Source organism: Chionomys nivalis, chromosome 23 (genome assembly GCF_950005125.1).
Source record: "Chionomys nivalis chromosome 23, mChiNiv1.1, whole genome shotgun sequence".
NCBI classification, from domain to species: domain Eukaryota; kingdom Metazoa; phylum Chordata; class Mammalia; order Rodentia; family Cricetidae; genus Chionomys; species Chionomys nivalis.
Window position 1 is genome coordinate 3,102,460 of NC_080108.1, and position 23,513 is coordinate 3,125,972.

The window sequence follows — 23,513 nt, forward strand, 5'->3', positions numbered from 1 at the left end:
ATGAGGTTGAGAACGTTAGAATCAGGCTATAGATGAAGAAGCCGAGGGTTGGACTGCAGTATTTGTGCAGGCAGACGCCAGTCACTGGGGGAGATCCAGGCCATCATGGAAACCCTAGTTTTACTTTGTACTGTTGATGAAGTAAACCACTTCAGGGGAAATGAAAAGGCCAGGATTTGCTGTGGCTTCTGTTGAAGCAACTTCTAGGCGGTGGAATGGAAGAATGTCACAGTATTCCTATGAGGGGCCATTGAGAAGAATACGGATAAGCTGCCCTGAGTTTATGTGAGAGCCTCGTGAGAAAAAAGTGCTTAGCTTACAGCTGAAGGGGACAGAGGCCAGAGCTAGACACAGGTCCCAGCAAGACCACAGGCTCTAGAACTGGGTGGGAGAAGGCAGGCTGTCTGACCCTCTGTCCACACAACCAATCCAGGGGCAGCCATGTTGGAAGACCACAGGCCCCAACTCCCTGACCCACAAAAGGTCTCCTACCTTCCATCTTGCCTGCTGATTGTGTACCCAAAGAGAGGGTTATTGATGAAACTGATGTTCACGCCAACCAGCGGGGTCCCATCTGATGTCATCACTTGTCCACGGATAACACATGCATGCCTGTGGGAGGAGGAGAAGGAACAGCATGAAGTGCCTCTCATGGTCAGCAGGAAACCTCCGAAGTTATAGCCAAAAGGCTGGTCACTTAGACACACCTTACATCCAGGAGCCCCAGGTGTTCACTTCCAATAATAATCTGTCACCTCTCAAGGGATCAAAGTGTCCCTGAGAGAGTCACTCTGGGGAAATATTTTCAAGTATCATACTCCAATGTTATTTTTCTAAAGCCATGATTCACATAAGGGGAAAAAGCTGATCCCAGGGAACAACACAGTATAGTTATGATGGGAACTACAGAGTCAGGTGCCCTAGGTTCAAATCCCAGCTATGCTACTTCCTAGATCTCTGAACTTGTGCAAGCATGTGACAGTTCTTTAAGCCTCATTTTTGTTTGTCTTTTTCTGCTTTTCATCTTGGAACCGAGAAAGCGACATTACCGGAAGTGAGGATACAAGAAAGAGATCGGGATGGAGGGGTGCACTCCTTCCACCTGGCATTCGAAAGAGAAGGACAAATGATGGCATCGCCTTGGGGTGTTTCCTTGGGAGCCTGTGCCCACTCTCAGCCCCACCCCCTCCCCCAACTCCCACTCCCACTTGTTCCCTGTACTTTAGACAACAAACCACGTACTTTCCTGAATTTGCAGGGAGAATGTTGTGTGATGCCTCCCAGCTGCCTAAAATGTCATTTCTGCAGGCAGCCCAACATACTCATCCCATTTCTGCAGGCACCCCAATATCCTCATCCCATTTCTGCAGGCACCCCAACATCCTCATCCCATTTCTGCAGGCACCCCAACATCCTCATCCCATTTCTGCAGGCACCCCAACATCCTCATCCCATTTCTGCAGGCACCCCACAACCTTCTCATCTTATTTATTTCTGCATGCACCCCCAACCTTCTCATCTTATTTCTGCATGCACCCCCCCAACATTCTCATCCCTCAACACCCACTTCAAAGGACATCTCTTCTCTAAAGCCTTTCTTGATGTTTCTGCTCAGAACACACATCTCACTCCCTCGAACACTAAGACAGATACCTCGGTACCTTGCCTACTTCATCTCTTGCTCCTCTCCACCCGGATCTCAGCCTGCTTGAGGGCATGACGAGGCTTTCTATATAGTGCAGTGCCTGGACCATAACTAGCAAGTACTCGGTCACAGTAAAAAAAAAAACCAAACCAAACCAACAAAAACAACAACGGGGGATTGAGCAACAAAACAAGACAATTTGCACGTATTTCAGAAATCGGATCATTTTATAGATGACATTTTCTAAGGACCTCAAAGTAGGAAACAAATCAAAAGAAGACCTGCCCTAGATGCAATGGTTACAGAATCTCTCCTTCCCTTGGCACACTATGGACACGGCCATTGATGACACACTGTAGACATGGCCATTGATGATACACTGTGGTCACGGCCACTGATGACACACTGTGAACACAGCCACTGATGACACGCTATGCACACGGCCATAAATGCAGGTGCTGCTGCTCACATTCTCTCACTCCCCGGCTCCAGGAACCCTTTTGCTCCTGGCCTATGGAAGAGCTACTGATAAGGCCTGTGGGCATTCATGAGAAAAAAATCTCAAACTCTATCCCATCTTTATTAGACACCCAAATCCTTACTTCCCTCAAGTGAGAAGCTTTTCTGTTTGATGAGAAAAGCAATTAACACCCGGCTTGCAAGCAGCTGGTCTCACTAGTGTCTGCTTGTCCTTTCTGAAGGCGACAACACTTACCCACAATGCACTACAAGCCTCACCCCTCCCACCCCACCCCCACCTCACCTCACCTCACTCTGCAGTCTGACTGGTGCTAATTCAGTCAGAGCTTTCCTTCCGAGGCCCTTGGTCTAAATGCAATTACATGGCAAGTCAGTTAAGCGGGCCAGGCTCAGCGAAGACCTGAAGTCCTGTTCGGGCAGTCTCTCAAAGTATTTATGTGAAATTATCTTTCCGCTAATAGGAGGTGTTTATTCCATCAATGGCATTCAGCTGGTACTGAGAGAGGCTTTCTTCAGTGGAGGACAACTGAATTTTGTTTTGCTGGAACTTTGTCCTTCCAGTGAGTTACTAACAGATCTCAGCGCCTGGTCCTGTCTACTCTCCAGCCTCCTGACATGCATAGCACCTTTGGATTCTGCCTGGATGGTAACCAGCCCTCTGAGGGTGGCTTCCCTGGCTGTACCCCGCACCCCCAACCCATGCGCCCGCAGACCGGCATCCTCTGATTGATCTCTCTTTGGGGGAATTTCCTGGTTGTTGGGAAACGTTTAGTCCCTGTCCTGCAAACCAGAGCAAATGTAATGCTAGTGCAGGCTCCTGCGGACTGCTTTGGATTCCGGAGACGGTTAAGTTGACACGCCTACCCCCTCCAGGCCACTGAGGCCTCATGGCAGAAGACAGGCATTTGGCTCAGAAACCAGGTCCTAGAGTAAAACACTTCCATCCTCTTTCTCTTTAACCACGGCTTTCAGTTGTCGAGAAAGCCCCGTTTAACGCTAAGATGTCCCTGTGCCACAAAGGAGATGCGGAAAGTCACTTTGTGGAGGCCTCTGTATGTGTTTCACGCTATGTGCTTTTGTCTAAGGAGGTTTGAGAAGAGCAGGATTTCCCAACAATTGCTCCCTTTATGCAGTTATTCGGTGGATAGGACCAGTGGGGCATTGGTAGATGTTTAAGGACAGATGACAGCGTGAAGGGGACAGAGAAGAGGCGAGTGAGAGACGCAGTTGTCAAGAGTGGTATTTACCCATTCCTGTGGTGTAAACACTCCCATCATGGCTGCATTCAAGCTGCCAACATGATGCCACTGAGTACAGAGTTGGGGAGAAATGCACAGTGGTAAACGATTATGGGGTATTCCTAGCTCCTGATGCCATTAGTCTCAAATAAGCTCAAAAGCAATGATAATTATAAAATCCAATCAAATCCTTAGGAAGTGATAAGCCTCGAGTATTTATAACCCTTTGATATAATTCTAGTTTAGGTTTTTTAATTTAAACTGAAAATTTTGTTTTATGTGTATGAGTGTTTCGCCGGTATGTATATCTGTACACAATGTCCATGCCTGGTGCCCATGGAGGTCAGAAGAAAATATAGGACCCCTTGAGATTAGAGTGATAGACTGTTGTGGGTACTAGGAATCAAACCCGGGTCCTCTGGAAGAGCAGCCATATCTCCAACGCGGTACAGTTTAATTTTTAATAATAGCTACTTAGCAACCAGCTTACCAAATTTCTAAACATTTAATAATTGGTTCTCTCAGTTCTAGCTGCTTGTTTGTTTTTGTTTTGCTTTGTTTTTATAGACAAGGTTTCTCTGTGTAGTCCTGGCTGTCCTAGAACTCACTCTGTAGACCAAACTGGCCTCAAACTCAGAGATCTACCCGCTTCTTCCTCCCAAAGATGTAGGCCATCACCACCAGGCTAATAATCACTTCTCGTGAGCCCAAATGAGTTGGTGTTTACACTCTCCTGGGACACTGACCTCATGCTGAAGGTAAGGCTTGGTGTTGTGGGTGGGGGTAAGATACAATTGCTGCTTCTTTGATTTTAAAAGTCTACCTTGGCAAGAAACCACCAATCAGAGGTGAGGATCATTGCCACTCTGGATTTCCCAGCTGGCTCATATCAAACCTGTGCTAATTAGTTTTCTTTTCTTATTCTTCTTTCAATTGGATATGAACTGGAGTCATCACGGAAGATAGAACCTCAACTGGGAAAAAAATGATTCCATCAGATTGGCCTATAGGCAAGTCTATGTGGGCATTTTCATGATTAATGACCAATGTGGCAGGGCCCAGATCACTTCGGGCAGTGCCACTCCTGGGAAGGTGGTTCCTTGGTTCTATAAAAAAACAGGCTGAGCAACCCATGGGGAGCAAGCCGGTAAGCGGCGCCCTTCTATGACCTCTGTATCAATTCCTGCCTTCAAATTCCTGCCTTGAGTTCCTGTCCTCAAACCCTTCAAGGTAGACGATGATAGGCCCATATAAACCAAATAAACACTCTCCTCCTCAAGTTGCTTTTGGTTGTGACGTTTTATAACAGAAATCGAAAGCAAGCTAGGACAAGGCCTCTTATTTCCTTCCTCCTTGGTCCCTTGCTTGGGGATGGAGGTGAGAGGTCTTATTTTCTAGTCATCCTTTGAGTCTCTTGCACCGTCACCATTTCAGTAAGGCTGTCACCAAGTCTTCTTGGTACAATTAATGACCCTTTCCTCTGAGCTCCTCTACGCCTTCTGATTATCTCTCCAAGACGCCAACGATCCCATGACTACACCATTCATATTTACGAGGCTGTCTCACGTGTCGGGGGCTGTGACTCACTTCCACTAGGTATGGCAAGCATGGGGGGCAGCTTCCAGGTGAATAACAACCAAGAACTTGAAACTCAGATAGAAAATATTTGCTCAAGGTCACCTAGAGACTAACTCGATTGTCTTAGTTCTCCCTTCCGAATCTTGGACTGTGACCACTGGGTCTGTCTGACACAGTCACAAAAATCCCAGCTCTCTCTTATGAGTCAGGCAGGCACTGTGCTTGGTCCTAGAGTTACTGAGGTCTAAGAATCCCAGGTCCTGGTGACTTGCTAGCACTCACAAAAGCCATTTTGAAATGCCCTAGTGTGTTTGTCCCTGTTATCAGAGTGTCGACACATGGAATTAGCATATGCCAGGCAGCTGGGACACAAAACAAGCAATTAGGCTGGGTGAACCCTGCCAGGAGGAGTGCTCCTGCCAGGCCAGCAGGGCTGGAGTCACAATACTGGCATTAGCCCAGCTATACACTCAGAGCCTGAACAAGGTGCCCTTGCTGGTGGCAATGAGATCTGCCCGATTGCTTCGTGAGGCCAGAGGCCAGGCTTGGGACTGAGAGAAGAATCTGCCTGAGACACAACAGATGGATTGTTACCCAGTCCTCCATCAAACAGAATAAAAAAAGCAGCCTTGACTGTCACTCAAGGGAAAAGAGAAGAAAGAACTATGGTCGGGCAGTCACGGCTTCTTGTTCTGTTCTGATCTGGTAACTGGCTGACTCTGGAGAGCCATGCACCTCTGAACCCCCATCCTTTCAGTGGCTAAGTGCCCTGAAGTCCCGCTCCCCCCCAATCTGGTGTAAAACAGTATTCAACATGTGTTTAGGAGTTAGAGATTTTGTTTTCCTAAAGAGTTTTTAGTAATTTTTACCTGGTGCTAGGCGACCCGGTTCAAGTGACCTTCGGAACAGAGAATTTCAGAATCTTCCTGGGCTCCTGACAGTGCTCACCCCTGCCTCTGAGCTGTCCTCCCTGTCCTTCGCTGACCCTGCTCCCTGGAAAGCTGCCCGCTCATCTTTCAGACTCAGTCAGAACATTGACCAAGCAGAGGCCACCTTTCCTGTCCCTCTGGGCTACTTCTGTAGAAAATGAGTCATGAGATTAAGATGATCTTATTTCCAAAGTGGGCTAAATTCCACATAGATGGGATCAGCCATGTTTCCCGCACACTCTGTTCCCAGCGCTGAGCCTGGCTGATGCTCATTTTCAGTAGGACAAGGGAAACATCTTCCAAGAGGCTCTCTTAGAATTCGAAGGCGTGGCATGGCATAAGCTCTTAAAACTTTACGGAATCAAGAGGTGAGCTGCTTCTCTTGCTGAAGGCGAGGGTGGTGTTGGAGAACCTGGGGCCACTTGACCTTGATGGGGATGTGTTTAGGGACCCCAGGCTGAAAGCACAGGAGCTTCTTCCCACGGTGGGGATCCCTGCCCCTCGACAGGTCACTTGGCTTTTGCTTGTACCCCTTGTTTGAAAGACTCAAAATGCCAGGAATGTGCTAGGTGTTAGGTTTACTGTGTGAGACATAGTCTACAAACAGATGAAGGAAATGTTCAGTGCAGGGAGAGAATCTGCAACTTCCTTTTTCCTTTTCAGTTATTTCAAAGGAAATAGCTGGTATTCAGGGCATGGGAAAAATCATTAGGGATCTAGGTAGCAAATACTAACTGTGTGCGTCGCCTGCCTTCCCGTGTTTGCTTCTCCGTGCTGCTACTGGTTATGGAAATCAACACGCCGCATAAGGCACTTTAAGTGGATTTATATGCCTGACTTGTACAAACCCTTACACTGTCTTCTGTGAGCTCCCGCTGACTGAATGGGATTTTTCCAGTACCAGCCGCAATTTATCCACAGTCTGTGAGCAATGTGTCTACAGTCATACTGCTTTTAAAGGCAGCTGGGCTTCAGGCCCAGGCCAGGCTGCTCTGAGCCGGTGCTCTGTAGCGTGAAGCCTCTTGGTGTGTTGTGCTATGCTGTGTGTCATCCGCGAGCCGGTTAGAGCCAGCTGGAGATGTCGAGTGTAACAGCATCTTGCTGTAGTGTAGGGACAAAGAAGAAGGGGGTAACTGGTTTTTTGGGATGATTGGTATTTGTGAATTACTGTCTATAAAAAATTGTACTGGTACTGTTTCTTGTATATTGATATGTTAAATATTAAATATGAGTGTTCCTACCTCTATTTTTGTATGAGTATGCTTATAACTTTGTCCATATTGTATTGATACATCTACCATATTACATTGTACATTTCTACCTCTGATACTATGACATTGTTTACAGTTGAAGATCATTGTCTTCATATATTACACAGTTGTTTATTCTTTTAGTCTTCAAAGTTAGATAGGTATTGAGAATTATATGTTTGTCATATTTATTTTTAAGTTTATCAGGTCTTTTAGTTACATAGAGATTATATTTAGTATTGATAGTATGATCTTCAGCCTCTTCAAAGAGCTGTAGAAAATGGCCTTTAATCTAACCTAAAATTTCTATGCCAAAGAGACACAATTACTCCTGACAACACCACTCTACTCCCGAGAGAACGTTGAGCACCAAAGACACTCCACTGGGAGCTTGTCTTCTTGGCAGAACTGGCCTTTGGGTTAAAAAAAGCCCATACCTCAACTTCTGACAAAGATACAAAATATCCCTAAGTGGATAAAACAGGATTGTCTTATCTTGCCAAGACAGGGTAGGATAATCCTAAAAAAGTTCCTTGCCTTTAATAATGGTATGCCAGTTATGTTAGGCCTTAGCCAAAGTTGGTTGACTCAACATTACAAACGAGACTTTGGGTGATTGCCCAGGTAGTCAGTTGTCTCTGTCAATTGTTACACATTTTAGATATCTCTCGATTGTTAAGTAATATTTATTCCCTTCTCAGATCTTTGACGGAGTTAAAGATTATATAATTGTAGTTACTCTCTATGTTATTTAGACTCCTTGAGATAAAATGTTTAACAAAAGTTTTGTTCTCAATATTGTTTGTTATATTTATTATTTGTTATTATTGTATATAGTTGTATTTGGTTTGGTTCTATCTTATTTAGACAAAAGGGGGAGATGTAGGGACATAGCCCCACCCAATGGGGGCGTGTTCGCCTCGGGCTAATGTTTACGGATAAATCTGCCGGGCGTGAGCCCAGCAGCCTTTTCTTTTGCTCCGCTTTTCCGGTACACCGCGGGAACCTGTGGTCCTGTAAGTTTATTTCCTTATTAAAGCTGTATATATCTATATAATCTGTCTACATTCATTTGCGCCGCCACACTGTAGAGATTTCTGAACTGGAGACGCTGAACTTGGAACGCACCAGATTCAGCACAGAACAGACTCCCCTACCATTCACAAGCCTATGACCTTAACCCCCTGATTCAGTTTCTCTGTGCCTCGGGTTTTCAGGTTCTAAGACAAGGGCCACCAACAGACTCCCTCTGCAGTATGGTTTGGGAGTTGGAGGTGGAGACTTAAGCACATCACTGCTTATAGACAGTATTCCTAGCAAGGCCTGGCACAGAGCACACTATAGCAGCCGGGCTTCTGGGTATTTTATCTCACAGAACCCCACAGTACAGAGAAGAGCGCGTCTCCTTTGTCCAAGGTCACCAGTCTCAACCGCCCAAGAACTTGATCTAGGTCCCCTCTCCCTGTGCACTAAGTCGTCTCTGCATCACCACGGCCTCCTCTGCTAATGCTTCCTGTGATGGACAAGGAGGAACCCGCTGAAACTGCAAGGCAAACAGAGATGGTAATTCCTTTTGAAATCAATGAAGGGCTGATCAAGTGGCCGAGGAGGAGTTGTTAGCTGCTCATTAGGATGATGTGAGACGCTGCTGCCTGCATCCTCGATGGAATCCATCCTGTTGCTTTATCATCATAAACATTCATTTTGATGTGGGGAGGGAGTTTTAAAAACCAACATGAATAATATATTACGGCTGACGTTTGGGAGGAAGCGGGAGCTTTATCTTTCTCCATCTTCCAGTAGGTAGTTTGTCATTGTCTTTCTTCCCTCCCCCCGCCCTTTGGTAACTGATGGGGTAGCCTGTCAGCTCAGGTTGTTTTGAAGGATCAGGAGTGTAATTCAATAATAAATTCACTCAGAGCCCAGCTGTCAGGAAGTTGGTGTTTATCTGAGTTCATTAGGAGATTCCTACGGCTCAGCCTCTTGGAGGATCTTGGTGGCTGTCTGAGGCCTGGGCCGGAGGTGAGGGCAGGAGCATGGGATGGGGAGCATGGGATGTCCATCTGTAACTCGGGGCACCCACACTTGGGTGTCGTCCGTGCTTGGCAGTGGACTGGTCGAAAGGATACCACACGTGTGACCATTTCTTTTTTCCCATTACCTTTTCCTTCTTTAGACTCCCATATTTAAAATTTCTGAAAACTTTGGGCTCTGCTTGAGGGTATAAAAGAAATTCTGAAGGCTTAGGAAGTGTGATGGTTACTTCCCCTCTGTTTAGAGCTGGCTTTGAGTCATGAGTCAAACACAATGCTTTAAGTCGGTTTGTGGAACTTTCTGGGTCCCTGCCCTGACGCCCCCTTTCTGGTCTGCATCTACCATGCATGTCCTTCTCCCACAGGATCCCCACGCTTACCATCCTCATTTACTCATTTACTTGACTGCCATCTTGATTTCAAATGTTGGAACATGCCTCCTGAAGAATGTCACCGTGATTATCTTCCAGCGCCGCTAAAATTCTCTATTTTCTGGTTACCCTGGAAACCCATACTCTTCTCCATGTTGGTTTCTCAATCTACCATGCATTTCTAATCTTGTGCAACTGAAACCCACAGGAAGCAACACAACTTCTCTACAGCACACACACATCCACACTCACACACACACACATCCACACTCACACTCACACACACATACATGCATGCACACACGTTTCACATACCCTCTCACGTCCACATGTTTTCATGTACACACAGGCTCACACATTTATATGCTCTCGCTTACACCCCTTACATGTGAGGTTTCCCCCCATCCACGCTGTGTCCTGTCACCCCCATCCACGCCGTGTCCTATCACCCCCATCCACGCCGTGTCCTGTTACTCCCATCCACGCCGTGTCCTGTCACCCCCATCCACGCCGTGTCCTGTCACCCCCATCCACGCCGTGTCCTATCACCCCCCATCCACGCCGTGTCCTATCACCCCCTGTCCACACAGTGTCCTGTCACTCCCCATCCATGCTGTGTTCTGCCATCCCTGTCCACGCCATGTCCTGTCACCCTCATCCACACCGTGTCCTGTCACTTCCCGTCCACGCTGTGTCCTGTCACCCTCTGTCCACACCCTGTCCTGCCACCCTGTCCATGTTGTGTCCTACCCACCCACCCCCGTCCACCTATCTGCTGAGTGAGTGAGCTGACAACCGCCAAGGCTTGTCAAAGTCATACCATGTCTCAGACCTAGACAGGGTTCTTGATTGTATTCTCAGCCTCTATTCAAATAGCGTTGGGTGGTTATTCTGCCGGCGCATCCCCTTGTAACCAGTAACTGCTCATGGAAGTGATATCTGCCCTACATCCAGCTTCTCAACCTTCTTGGTGCTGCTCAGACATCTGCATGGCCAGAAGAGGAAACTGCTCTCTCTTGAGTGTTTCCAGGAGATGCCCAAGCTGCTGACCCTTCCTTGCCTGTCTGACTCCAAGCTGCACAGTCTATGTCCTGTGTTCTTTCTTCTCTGGACGGTTGGACATCCTTCTACCATACCCTTTAAGGCATTCTCTTCGGTGTCGGTTGATACAAAGCTGACTAACTTCAACAGGAGACGGAGAGACCTTCCCTGTTCTCCCTTCTCTGAAGTTCTTCCACCTCAGCTCTGAACCACCACTCCCTCCCTGAGGAGCTGTGGCCTGCCCCTCCCTATTCCATGCCTTTTGGCCCGCGAATGCTCTGCCTATCTTATGTATCTCTTCGAGGACTCTCTTGCTTCTTCATCCCAGACATGGATGGATGCTGAGGAGAGGCCTTACGACGAGAGTGGCTTGTTTATTTCCATGTCTCAGGGGTCCAGCCGGTTCCAAGCAGTAGCCTGGAACCCTCAATCTGAGTCTCCCTGGGTCTGGCATATGGCCGTGATTCTACAGAGAGAAGGAGTTACCCTGCTGTCCTTACTGGACTCAGAGAGGCTGTGGGGTGACAGTCTGCACCTTGGAAGCTGTGGAGCGGAATCCTAGTCAAACAGTGCAACTCGGGGCACAGCATACAGGTTGCCGGGATGTGGGTTGGGCACAGGCTTTGTTACTGTTACACGTGGGCCCTACGCAGGCCTGTCTGTCCACCAGCTGCACCCTGGAGAAGTGCACTGCATTCCTCACTAACAAGGATCCCAGTGTCAGCTGGCTGGCAGAGCACAGCCTTTTCTTATCCTCTAACAGTGATCCAGCCACCTAAACCCATCTCTCCCCGCAGGGGGCTGGATGTTTCTGGGGAGCAGTTGTTACTCAAGCTTTGCTTCCCATTAAGGAAGTGGAGCTGGCAGCTCCTAACGCCATCACCCCCATCCTCAGGCGCCGTTAGGTATTGGTAATTTTCCGAGGTGTTTCTGGGCGCCCCAGGTTGAGCTTTGTGTACTTCTTTCCCTTTAAATCTCCAAGCCGCCCTCTGACACACACGTCACTCACCCGGTATCTGGCAGACTGAACCTTTGACAGCATGACCCCCAACCCCGCCCCACGCTACTGTTTCAGCCGGGAAACTGAGTCTACTTCATCCCAATTGCACAAGGAAGGGTTTTTACCTCTAGGCCCATTTGAAGCCATGGAGTAGGCACCTGACACCTGACACAGTGTTTCTGACTAGTCGCCAGGCTTATTTGACAGAGGGATGTTTGGGGACCCGTGGTGATGGATGGCTATTTTTTCTGAATCTAGATCAGCCAGGAGCAGGGGCCTACTGGTTCAGGTGAAGGCCAGGAGGGGGATTTCACACTAACATTTTGGAACCTTCTATTATCGACTCATCCGTAAAACAAATACCATCTTCCAGGCCCTTATTGACGTGTCACGGGTTCGCACAGATAAATAGTCACTGCATTCCAAGTGTCCGTAATTTAACTGAAGGCAACAGATGTGTAAGCAAGGACGTGGGAGCTGTCTTCTCTGGCTTCTGCTCCTCACCTCCAGTGTGCTGTCTAGCAGATGGCTGAACCCTGCTGGACCCTGAATCCTCTGTCTAAAACCAAGTAAAATGTGTCTATCTGCCCCCCTTCCCTCTCCTCTTCCTTTTCCCTCTGCATTTCTCATTCTTCAAGGCAATTTATGTGCACACACATTCCTTGAGCAACTACTGAGTTCTAATGAGTGAGATGCAGGATTGGCCTGGAGAACACAGATTTGAGGGGCGGCAGCTGCTGGCATGACTCTCATTTTATCGAGCCCCTCATCAGAGCCATGCACACAGGGGTGGCAAAGCCAGGAGCTGAAGTGGGCCTTAGCTTTGGCTCTTCCCCTAGCACAGGCTTCTCAAGTCCATGCAGACCGTGCCAAGAACCCAGGGCAGGTCCCACAGCATCTCGTAGTACTTAAGCAGCAGGCTCAGCACGTCCCGAGGAGGACACCCGGGGGACATATTCCTGCTGGCATGGAGCAGCCTGGCATGAATGTGGTTCTCCCTAACAGAACAGCTACAGGCAACTGACAAACCGTAGCTCTAATCAGATGCCATATGGGCCGGTCATGAAAGGCTGAACAAGCACCATTTTCCTTAGTAGGAATATTATTTATATCTGCAGTTGATTAAAAGAACTCACGCCGGGGGAAGACCTACAAGCCTACATACAAAATCGCACAATTGAATAAGATAGCAGCAGCTTCCTGCCTAGGAACAAAAGCAGCAGTTCTGGCCAAGAAATGTCACCCCCCCCCCACTCTTGCTGTTCCTTGCTCTAGCATGTGACTGGACATGTGCACACGGAAAAGCCGCTGTACCTGCTCTGGGGTATGTTTAAGACTGCGCCCGCTAATGTATCCGCCTGAGTGGTGTACACGTGTGCACATGACGCTGGGGATGAGGTTCGGTCTTTGATGCTCTCCACTTTATTCTTCCAGACAGGGTGCTTCCACTGAGCTTGGAGTTTAACATTTCATACTTCCTCCTTGCTGTGTGACTCTATTGTATCTTTACCTTACCCTTTCTCAGCTCAAGAATGACTTCAGAGAGCCGGCAGACACTTCCTCCTGGATGTGTGACTATGTTGTATCTTTTCTTTACCCTTTCTCTGCTCAAGGTGAGGCCACCACTTTTCTCCTACCCCCTGGTCTTGCTTTTAGATCCTCATCCTGGTGATGTCACCACTCTAACCCCAGCATTCACAGACAGGAGACCCCTTCAGTCTCACACCCGTCTCTAGCCAAGCCCCGTTGGTTCCTCATTCCCACGGTCTCATCACTTCTCATCATTTAGGGTAGGGACCCTTTGGCACAGAAGTCATTTTCAGTGACTGCAGGATTCACCGTGTTGACTCAGAGTTCAGCATGCATGAAGCATTACTGTATTAGAAGACATTCCAGATAAATGATTATCTTTACTTCTGGAAACTGTGCTGGTTTAATGTCCTGACCAGAGCGGAGAACACGGGGCCATCTTTTGCTGGCTCCCAGATCCTGCCATACCTCCCGCTTTTGTGTGAACTCTTCTTCCTCCTCTGAACCTCCCCTCTTTCACCGGCCTGGCTGTCTCTCATCTTTAAGACTTGTTTCTCATCAGGCAGTGGTGGTGTGTACCTTTAATCTCGGGATGCAGAAGGCAGAGGCAGGTGGATCTCTGTGAGTTCGAGGCCAATCTACTCTAGATTGGCTAGAGAAACCCTGTCAAAAAAAAAAAAAAAAAAAAGAAAAAGTCTTGTTTCCCCTACTCATCCCGAGCACACCTCCTCTGTATCCCTTAGGACCCTTGCCACACATTTTTGGCCAAGTACATCATAACTATATTCATTTTATAGCCCAGTTGACAGTAAGTAACCAATAGGCAGACAGTATATCCTACTCATCGTTGTCTCCCTAGCACTGTCCTGACACAGACGTTCCGTGGGTGACACAACTATTAAAGGAAGAATGTGTGAGTACGTGGCCTGGGAAGATGCGTGGACACGTGATCTGGGGGAAGACTGCATGGACACGTGGCCTGGGAAGATGCGTGGACACATGACCTGGGGAAGAATGTGTGGACACGTGGCCTGGGGAAGAATGTGTGGTCACGTGGCCTGAGGAAGAATGTGTGGACACATGGCCTGGGGAAGAATGTGTGGACACGTGGCCTGGGGAAGAATGTGTGGACGTGTGGTCTGGGGAAGACCGAATGGACTTGTGGCCTAGGAGACAGCAATGGCCTCTGCCTCCAGGTTAGTAAAGCCTTCTATCAGCTCTGAGGGCAAATAATGTCAAAGCCCTTCAGCTCAGACCATGGGATCAGAAAGAGCTGACTGCAAAGTGGGTATTGATCCAATATTCCCCTCAGACCTTTGATTTTCACTCACCCCATCTGTCACTCAGTGGGAAAGGTGCAGCTTTGCTCGAAAGCCCTTGGGCAGCAGTGTTGTCGGCGGGAGTGCTGGAGGCTGCGTCTTTGCCTCTCTTGCAAACACGTTTGAGCCTCTGGCCCACCCACCCTCTCAGCCTCCTCACACCAGACATCAGTCTCCCTGCAAGAGCTGCTGCTGGGGCTGAGCCCCACGGACTTACCCTCCGTCAAAGGGGTTCTCCCCGGGGATGACGTGTGTGCTGTCCCTGCCCACGAGGAACTTGACGCGGTCGTAGAAGGATTGCAGGTTCTGCTGGGGTATGGGGGCCTGGGTCTCTTGGATAATGTCCAGAGGATCGGGGGAGCCCAGGCATAGCGGGTTGACGTGACAGAGGGGCTGGAGGCAGCAGTCGGGGTCCATGCAGTCCACCAAGCCGTCTGCAGGGGCGACAGAGCATGTGCAGAACATTATATAGCTACGTTCAATCAGCCGTGTTTGCCTATCTGTCCCTCATTGGCAAACTTCAGACGCAGACAGAACCCAGGGCTTTTTGGAGCTGAAGAAGATCTTGGTGCTTCAGATACCTCTGGCCCCAGACTTTCTGTCTCATAGGTGCTACAGCTAGGTAGGCATATGGTGTGTACACTGTTTGTCCTCTTCTAAGGAGACAGCAGCAAGGGTTTAGGAGAAAGCTCATAGGAGAGAGAATGCATGGCCATCAGAGATGCTAAGCCAAAATGCCGGTGTTTAGGGGGGAAATAGTAAGGATGAGGCTGCAGTGTGGGTTGGGGGAAGCTGTGCTGGACCATTTAGTCCATGTTAGTAACCTGGAAATTTGCCCTCATGGCATAGGTTTCCCCAAAGGCTTGCAATAGAGGGTGATTTCATCCAAGGCACGCTGCTAAAACTCACAGATGGAAGGGCGGGGTGCTGAGGTTGCACAGACAAGAAATGGAGCAGCTTAGGTGAGAACGGCACTGATGGAGAACGCACAGTTGTTTTTGAGGGACCTACAGGGTAAAATCTAAAACCTGTTGATTCCCTGACTCTGGTGTGAGGAAGAAGAAAGGATGGTCAGGCCCTGTAACTGTGGCAGCTTCCTCAGCTGTGGGATCAGTGACCTGGGGCATAGCCCTCAGCCCTGCAGAGGCCCGGATCTGCCTTCTGTGAGTTGTGACTTGCGGGGAGTTGTCTTGACCACATGGATGGGTAGCTTCAGAACCCCTAAACTATTACAGCTCACGCTACTTCCCAAATGCAAAGAAAGAGATTAGCATAGGCTACACAGTTCGGGCTTTATTACTGTAAGACACTTTTATAGTTCCCAACTAACAATTTAGGATGAGTAACTGCTCCAGAGATCAGAAGATGGGCTAGGATGACCCCAGAATCACATCTTGGATGTTACAAGCAGAGGTGACCTGTGTACTGCCTGGGTTTAGATCCTGGCTTGACAGCTTCTGAGCTGTGTGAGACTGGAAAACTTTCCAACCATCCTGGTCCCAGGGGTGCTTTGGTTATCTCTGCTGTACCCTTAGCACTCAGCAGATGCACTTTGAAATGGCTATTAAATAAACAACAACAACAAACCAAATAAACAGTCAACAAATGACGCGGCAGATAACACGAGATTAATCTGTAAAAGCCAGGACATGATCTCTTCAATCAACCGTATTCAGCAGTTGCTATGATGGTAGGATCGTGAGCCACGGAGCCTGAAGCTCATGTCCCAGCCCTGTCTGTAAGACTGACCCCAAGCCGGGCGGTGGTGGCGCACGCCTTTAATCCCAGCACTTGGGAGGCAGAGGCAGGCGGATCTCTGTGAGTTCGAGACCAGCCTGGTCTACAAGAGCTAGTACCAGGACAGGCTCCAAAACCACAGAGAAACCCTGTCTCGAAAAACCAAAAAAAAAAAAAAAAAAAGACTGACCCCAGACAATTGGGCGAGTCCGATCTCTCCGAATACCATGTTCTCACCAACAATACCCGAGAAATGCTAGCACAGCCAGCTCACCTCCGTTTCCCTAGGATTTATGGTGTAGACTCTGCACCTGTAGGGCACGGCATACCCCCCCCCCACCCGCCGACTATCCTCCGGTTCTCTCGTTCTCACTGGCTGAGTCACTTCAGGCCTACCTTCTATGGTGTGTTCAACGTCTGAATGAAAAGTACTTGGGGAACTTTAGGTAAATGGCCAAGCCTCTTGGTCGACCTCAATCCCAGTTTCTCATGCCCTCTTAAGTAAATTAGGGACAACCATCCCTGGCAATATTCCATTTGTTGTTGTTTTTTCCATTTTCCCCCATTTTCTGTACAGTACCCAAGTGCCCGTGGCATCCTGGCATGGAGCACAGTGACAGAGTCTGGATTCCAGAGCTAGAGCACGGGATCAGCTGTGACTCTTCCCACTGTGTGCCCTTAGGCAAGTCAGTTAAACTATCTGGTCTCAGATTCCTACATTTTTCTCACTTTTAAAAATTACTACAGTTTCTTCAGGTGTGTGTGTGTGTGTGTGTGTGTGTGTGTGTGTGTAAGCATGGGCCACAGTGTGCATGTGGAGCTAAGGGGACAACCTTGGGAGTCTTTCCTTCCACTGTTTCAGTCCTAAGGATCAAGCCCGGGTTTGGGTTGGTGACAAGCCCCCTCACACACTGAGGCCTTTATTTAGCCAGCTTCCCATGTTTTCACACAGACAATAAGAGGGTCATTGAGTTTCCTTTCAACAATGACCCATGTAGTGCTACATCCCCAAATTTAACCCAGTACTGGGTACACAGTAGGTGCTTAATAAAGGTAGATCCTGAACCTAGAACATGGTTGACTGAAACGAAGGACTATCTACCTGGTAGAACCACCCTGTACCTCACCCCAGTATTATTGTGGGTGGCAACCTTAGCTTGTCTTCTAGCTTCCGGGTCCCATGGCCTAGCAAAGCAGCCACCCTCTCCTGCCGTAGGCGGGTTTCATCGCACCCTTTTTGGCTGCGCCCGTCAGACATTGCTTAAACACATAATTACAGCCCAAGATGGGGGTTATTTGCATTCTGCTATTGATGTGAGCGTGACAACTCCGGCGGCCGCATCCATAACTCTGCAGAGACGCTCCATTATTCAATCCCAGCGAGCGGGGACGGTGACCATTAAATCAGCCGGCACAATTGAAGGGCCGTGAAAAGTCATGGCTAATTTGAAATTTTATTAGCTCTTGCCTGCTCCTGTTTACCACTAAAGTAGTCCCTGGAAGCCAGTCTTTTACCTCTCCGTAAACACTCTGCCATGCGGCGCCTGGGAGGGGTGCCTACTCTCCAGTCTTGAGGAAGGTGACCTGGGAGTGAGGGTGCTTCTCACCGTGTTAGGTTGGTGGAGAGGGCAAATGACAGGGATGTCAGGCCCTGCACTGTGCTAAACACTTTATAAGGATTAAGGGCCTTAGTGCTGACCCATCCCGCGAAGGAGCCACTGTTCAGAGACGGAACCACATCTTAGGCGTGGTAAAATTGACGGCTGTAGAGGTAGTTCCTAAAGAAGTTGAGGGGGGGATCTGAACTCAGTTCTTTCTGACACACGGAAAGTTCTCTGAGTCATCCCGGAGAGACTCGCGGGAATTGTAAATGGAGAATAGGAATTGGGGGCCCTACTGAAACGATGCCCTGCCATGCCAGGCTCAGTGCATAAGAGAATTTCTCTCCAGCCAGATGGCCACAGGAGTTGTGGGACCCTGTGCAAGTCCTAATGTCTCCAGTCTCAGTTTCTCTAGCCATGCATAATGACAGACAAAGAAAGATGCTTCCTTCTTTAGACTCATGGATCCGTCCACATCGGCTGTACGTGTACGAGGCTTCCTTTGTAGCCTGACTGTCTCCAAACCCAGGACTCAGCATGCGTGCTCTGCAGTGAACCATATGCCATTCCTTAGGCATTTTATTTAGGATTGGATCTTGCATATGTTCTGGAAAGTTCTCCTATAAACCAAGAATGCTCCTTTCTTCATTTCTCTCTGGCCCTTTCTTCGGGATACCAATAAAAGTTTAAAGGGGCCAGCTCCTATTTCACGCCTCTCGGCCTCTGCATTTCTTTCCTTTTTATCTGTGCCCCATCCTGATAAATTTCCTCAGACTTCCATTCTACTTCCCTTATCTGCCCTTCATTTGTGTCTGGTCTGCTATTTAATTGGTCCCCTGGGTCATTAACTTAAATGACCATATTTTGAGACTGTAGATAGTCTCTTTGGGACTTTTACAAATCTGCCGTTTCCCCCCCTCCCCGGGTAGTATCTTGTTCCATCCTTATGGTTTTACGCATCAGCTATCTCTGTAGCCATGTAAAAGTTTATTTATGGTATAGTCTCTCTTGCATTTCGTTCTTGTGTGCAGTCATCCTCTTGCATGCTATCGTTGTTAACCCCAGCCTGTAGTCAGCCATTCCCGCCTGTTCTAGAAGTCTCGCTGGAGATCTCACATGGTTGGTGAACTCTCCAGCATGATTTCTGGTGACTGCTGCCTGCCACGCCAGAGTACCACTCACGCAGGACTGCTTTCTGGGTGGATCTTCTAGCTTGGCGTTAGCACTCTGGTTTGCAGGATTATGGTAGGGCCTTTCTGCTGTGAGTTCTGTCCCTCACGGGTGCCTAGCTCCGTGCCACCCGCTCTGCTCTAGCAGGCACCTGCTCCACATCTAGCCTCCGAGGGCTCCTGTTTTCCGTGTGGTGGCAGCAGCGACGCCCCACTATGAGCACACCCTGCCATTGTCAGCGTGGTGCCGCGGCTTCTGTGCCTGCTGCCCTGGCTTCAGTTTCACTTTGTTTCTGCCTTCCAGGGCTCCCTGTTCCCCATTTCTCCTCCATCTTGTGGGCAGTAGGGTGCTATGATGACCTGCCTGGATCATGTATTTGCTGAAAATACACATCCCGGCAAAATCTCTGAGCCTTTTCCTCCACCTGTTAAATGGATCACCGTGAAGCCTACTTCACAGAGACGCTGTGAGACTCAGAGAGGGTCCCATGTAAGGACCCAGCCAGGGACGGTGACTGGTGGCTTCTGACAGGCACTTCCCTTCGGCGAGTATCCTGGTATCCTGGCAACCAGCTGCCATTTGATGAAGCCCTGGTCTCTTCCTCTGCACACATTCCAGGCAGGATTCTGGGTGCAGTGTGACCCCAGAGGTCTGAACTGGATAAAGCCAGCCATGGTGACACATGTAAATTAGGTTATGGGAGCTCTCAGGACCCTTTCGAAAGGAGACACCACATAAACCGCACCCTCACCAGAGACCTCGGGACTGAGGAATTGCCCACTGGCTGCCTGGTGATTGATGCCAGGCCAGAAATTCCGCCTGCACCTTGTTAAGCTGGTGTTTCCTCCTCGTACATTTGACAAATATTTGCTGAGCAGTAAATGTGGGTGACTCCTCCACCGTCACATTTAAATGAGACACATGAATGGGGGGAACCCACAAACTTCACTCTCAAAGATGCATTATATAAGCCCAGCATTTGTGCAAAACCTTTGTGTTCAGAACTGGCATTGGCAGCCTGTAACACTGTGGACGTCTGCTCCACAGCGTGTGTGTATTCATATAGGTGTATATGTATGTGTATATGCATGCATGTGCATATATGTGTATCCGTGTGTATGTATGTGTTTATGTGTATCCATGTGTATAAGTGTGTATGAATGTATGTATGTATACATGCATGTGTACATGTGTGTATATATGTATATGCATGTATGAATGAATCTGTGAGGCTCCCACATTTAACAGGTGGATCGGTTTGGCCAACCTATTGGGGCCTATGACAGAAACCATACAGGTCTGAAGACAACAGCCAGATGAGGTTGGCTGATGTAAGCCAGCAGGGAGTAAGGGACTCGTCCCAGACTTACAACCACCAGTGTAAGGAAAGCTGGGACAGCCATGGGGAAGCCGCTTATTCTTAGCAATCCTTGTCTACAAGCTTTCTCTCTTCCAGGATACAGCCCACCCTGGACTGAGGTGGGCCCTCACTCTGGGCATCTCCACCACCCCCTGAGCTCCCCTTCTTCCCCATGAGAGGGCTGAGCATCGCAGGATCATTCATGTATTTGTTCCTTTACACGGTGAGGTGTTCCTTTACACAGGCAAGGTGCTGTGCTATGCACGGGAGACACGGAAATAAGCAAGCCAGTTCCTGTCCCTATGGGACAGCGGGGAGGGGGATCAGAACACCCAGAGCATGGCTGGAAAGAGATATGGGCAGACTGCAGGCCATAGAACGGTCTTACAGCAAGCTGTGGGCAGCCCCTGGGGCAGCCCCTGGGGAAGGAGGGGAGGGTACACCTCCCCTTTCTGCACACATCTCAGAGAAGTTTTTGTCACTTGCTATAATGAATTCCATGCCTTCTTTCGAAAGGGCTTGTGAAATCTTTATCTGCTCCTTGGAACACGAGATTTTTTAAAGGTCAATTCCTCTCTTGTCTCTTATCACGAGAAATGTGGTTTAGAGACCGTCTGGAGGGTGACCAGATTCTAGGGCTTTGTGTGCGCGTCCCATGCCCACAGCCGGAGATGGGTGGAGCGGGTGGTGGAAGGACAGGGAGCTTTCTTTGTTTGCAGTTCTTTTGAAATTTCTCCTTCTGGGCTGCGTCTGTCAGTTGCGGTATTGCTATCCACAATTGTCTTTCGTGGGGCCGCGAGCCATGGAAGACGTTTTGATACCTTGAAGCTGCTTTGAGAAGTGTCATCTAAAGGGATCTGGCTGTTTAAATTCCAGTGGAGATTTTGTTCCAGCATCTTCTTTACAGACAGGGCTCCTGTCTAGTCTAGCTCTCCCGCTGATCCGCTGTGTGCAGCTGGGTAACTTCTTCCAGTTCTCTGAGACTCCATGTCCTTGTATGTAAATCGCTCTGCCGCCTACAGGTTTGTTGGGGGAGCTTTGAAAACCAGGCAGAGGTGGACCTTTTATTCTATGAATATGCAATGTTTGATGTTTGGGATAGGTTTTTTTTTTTTTTTTTTTTTTTTTTTTTTTTGACCAGATCTTACTGGGTAACCCATGAGCTTGTGATCCTCTTGCCAGGGTCCCCCAAGTGTTAGAATTATTGGTGGGAATCACAGCACACAGCTTGGATTATGGATTTTAATAAAAAATAAAAAACAGTCAAAATCCACCAATATATACAAAATATATTAAACCTTTCTGTGAAAAAGGTAGTCTAAAACTTCACAGGGAGTAGCGTTCCGATGGAAATCAATTGTATATTGGAGTTCTCTCATGCTCTAGAAGGCTCCGTGGCATATTTCAAAGTGTCTTCAGGCCTGGGTAGACACTCCCCACATTTCAAGGAGGAAGAGAATATCTGAGAGGAGGAGGCATGCTCTAGATGCACAGCGCTACATGGGGCATCTCAGCTAGAGCCTGGAATCCTAGTCTGGGCCCAGCTATTGGCTGTCTGTGTGACCGTGAGATACATGATGTCACCTCTCTCTCTCTCTCTCTCTCTGGTTTCCTGTTTTCTTGTCTGCATTATGCAGGGGAGGAGAAGGAAGGACATGGAGTTCCTTCTAGCCCTGCTGCTCAACATTAAGCTCTGCTAATCTCCTCGAAGACCGCAAGTCATTTTGACTGCTCAGGGAGCACTTTCTCTTGACCCCGAATTGCTTTCTGGCCTTGTGCTGTGTCCCCTGCCTTGGTTGGCATGGAGGTGCTCCTCTCATTCTGCTTCCATGAGATTCAGTTATTTAGATAACAATTTTCTTCCGCATGACTGTGAGCTTCCTGAGGGAGACCAGGCCATGCCCACTGGTCCTTAGATCCTCTCAGAAAAGAGTGTGCTGCTAGACTGAGCGCCCAAGGTCCATATGAAGAGCGGAAGGAGGGAGAACATGAGCAAGGAAGTCAAGACCATGAGGGGTGCGTCCACCCACTAAGACGATGTGACTGATCTAATGGGAGCTCACCAAGGCCAGCTGGACTGGGACTGATGGAGCAGGTGATCAGACCGGACTCTCTGAATGTGGCTGACAATGAGGGCGGACTGAGAAGCCAATGATAATGACACTGGGTTTTGATCCTACTGCATATACTAGCTTTTTGGGAGCCTAGTCTGTTTGGATGCTCACTTTCCTAGACCTGGATGGAGGGGGGAGGACCTTGGACTTCCCACAGGGCAGGGCACCCTGACTTCTCTTAGGACTGGAGAGGGAGGGGGAGGAAGAGTCGGGGGAGTGGGAGGGAAATGGGAGGATGGGAGGAGGTGGAAATTTTTGATAAATAAATTTTAAAAGAAAAGAAAAAAGAAAAGAGTGTGCTGCCTTGCCAACCACAAGACCCAAGAGCAGGGATGCTGGACAGAAGGGAAAATTGTGGATTGCTAAATATGGCCTACGTGTGTGCTCCCTGCATGGTGACCCTGCCTTTCCTTCTACCAGACTGTCTCTGCTTGTGCAAGGCCAAGAGACAGAAAGCCAGTGAGGGTAATGTCTGTCCCTTTGGAATCTGCAGTTTATTTCATCCACACCACCTTACAAATCCGGGACCTTCTGGGGCTTCCTCCGGACTCTCTCAATGGATAGAAAGGCCAGTATACCAAAGTGAGGCATCGTTTCGCTTCATAGTGGAGAACCAAATGCCCAAGGCTTGCCCTCGTGAGACGGCTGGGTTTCCAGTTGCGATGGCTTATGGGAGGTCGTCCTGGGGAAGCCATGACTCACTTCCCTCCGAGGTGGTTGACAATATCAGTTGAACGACCGGATGCTTTTCTGGGACAGCAGGAACCCACGGTCTCACGGGAACCTCCATTTCCTCTCTCTGAATCTGACACGGGAGTTGGGGCCTGACGCAGTGCAAATGCTCAGCGATCATTCAGGGAGCAAATGAAGGCCCTCACAGTGCAGCTTTTGTGTGCCGCTGAGGACGTACAAACTCATTTTGCTCTATAATATGCCTCAAACAATGTATGAGGTATGGTCTCCCACAATTGGGGATTTTCTGGTTGTTGTTTTTGCTTTGTGCTGGCTCATTGCTCGGAGAAACTGGAAAAGGCTCCATTTCCCTAGGGTCTGGATTGTTTCCTATAACATGGGGTTCAGGGCTACTGTGGGCTCAGGTTCTCTGGGAAAACTGGGC

At 48.7% G+C, this 23,513-nt stretch overlaps 1 protein-coding gene across 1 annotated transcript in view; it reads right to left on the reverse strand.

Annotated features, from left to right (window-relative positions):
- Tenm4 (teneurin transmembrane protein 4) overlaps positions 1-23,513 on the reverse strand; it is a 664,092-nt gene that overhangs the window by 59,291 nt on the left and 581,288 nt on the right. The window contains 2 exon segments of the mRNA XM_057756666.1: positions 493-612; positions 14,632-14,848. Of these exon segments, the coding sequence (XP_057612649.1) occupies positions 493-612; positions 14,632-14,848 (337 nt within the window).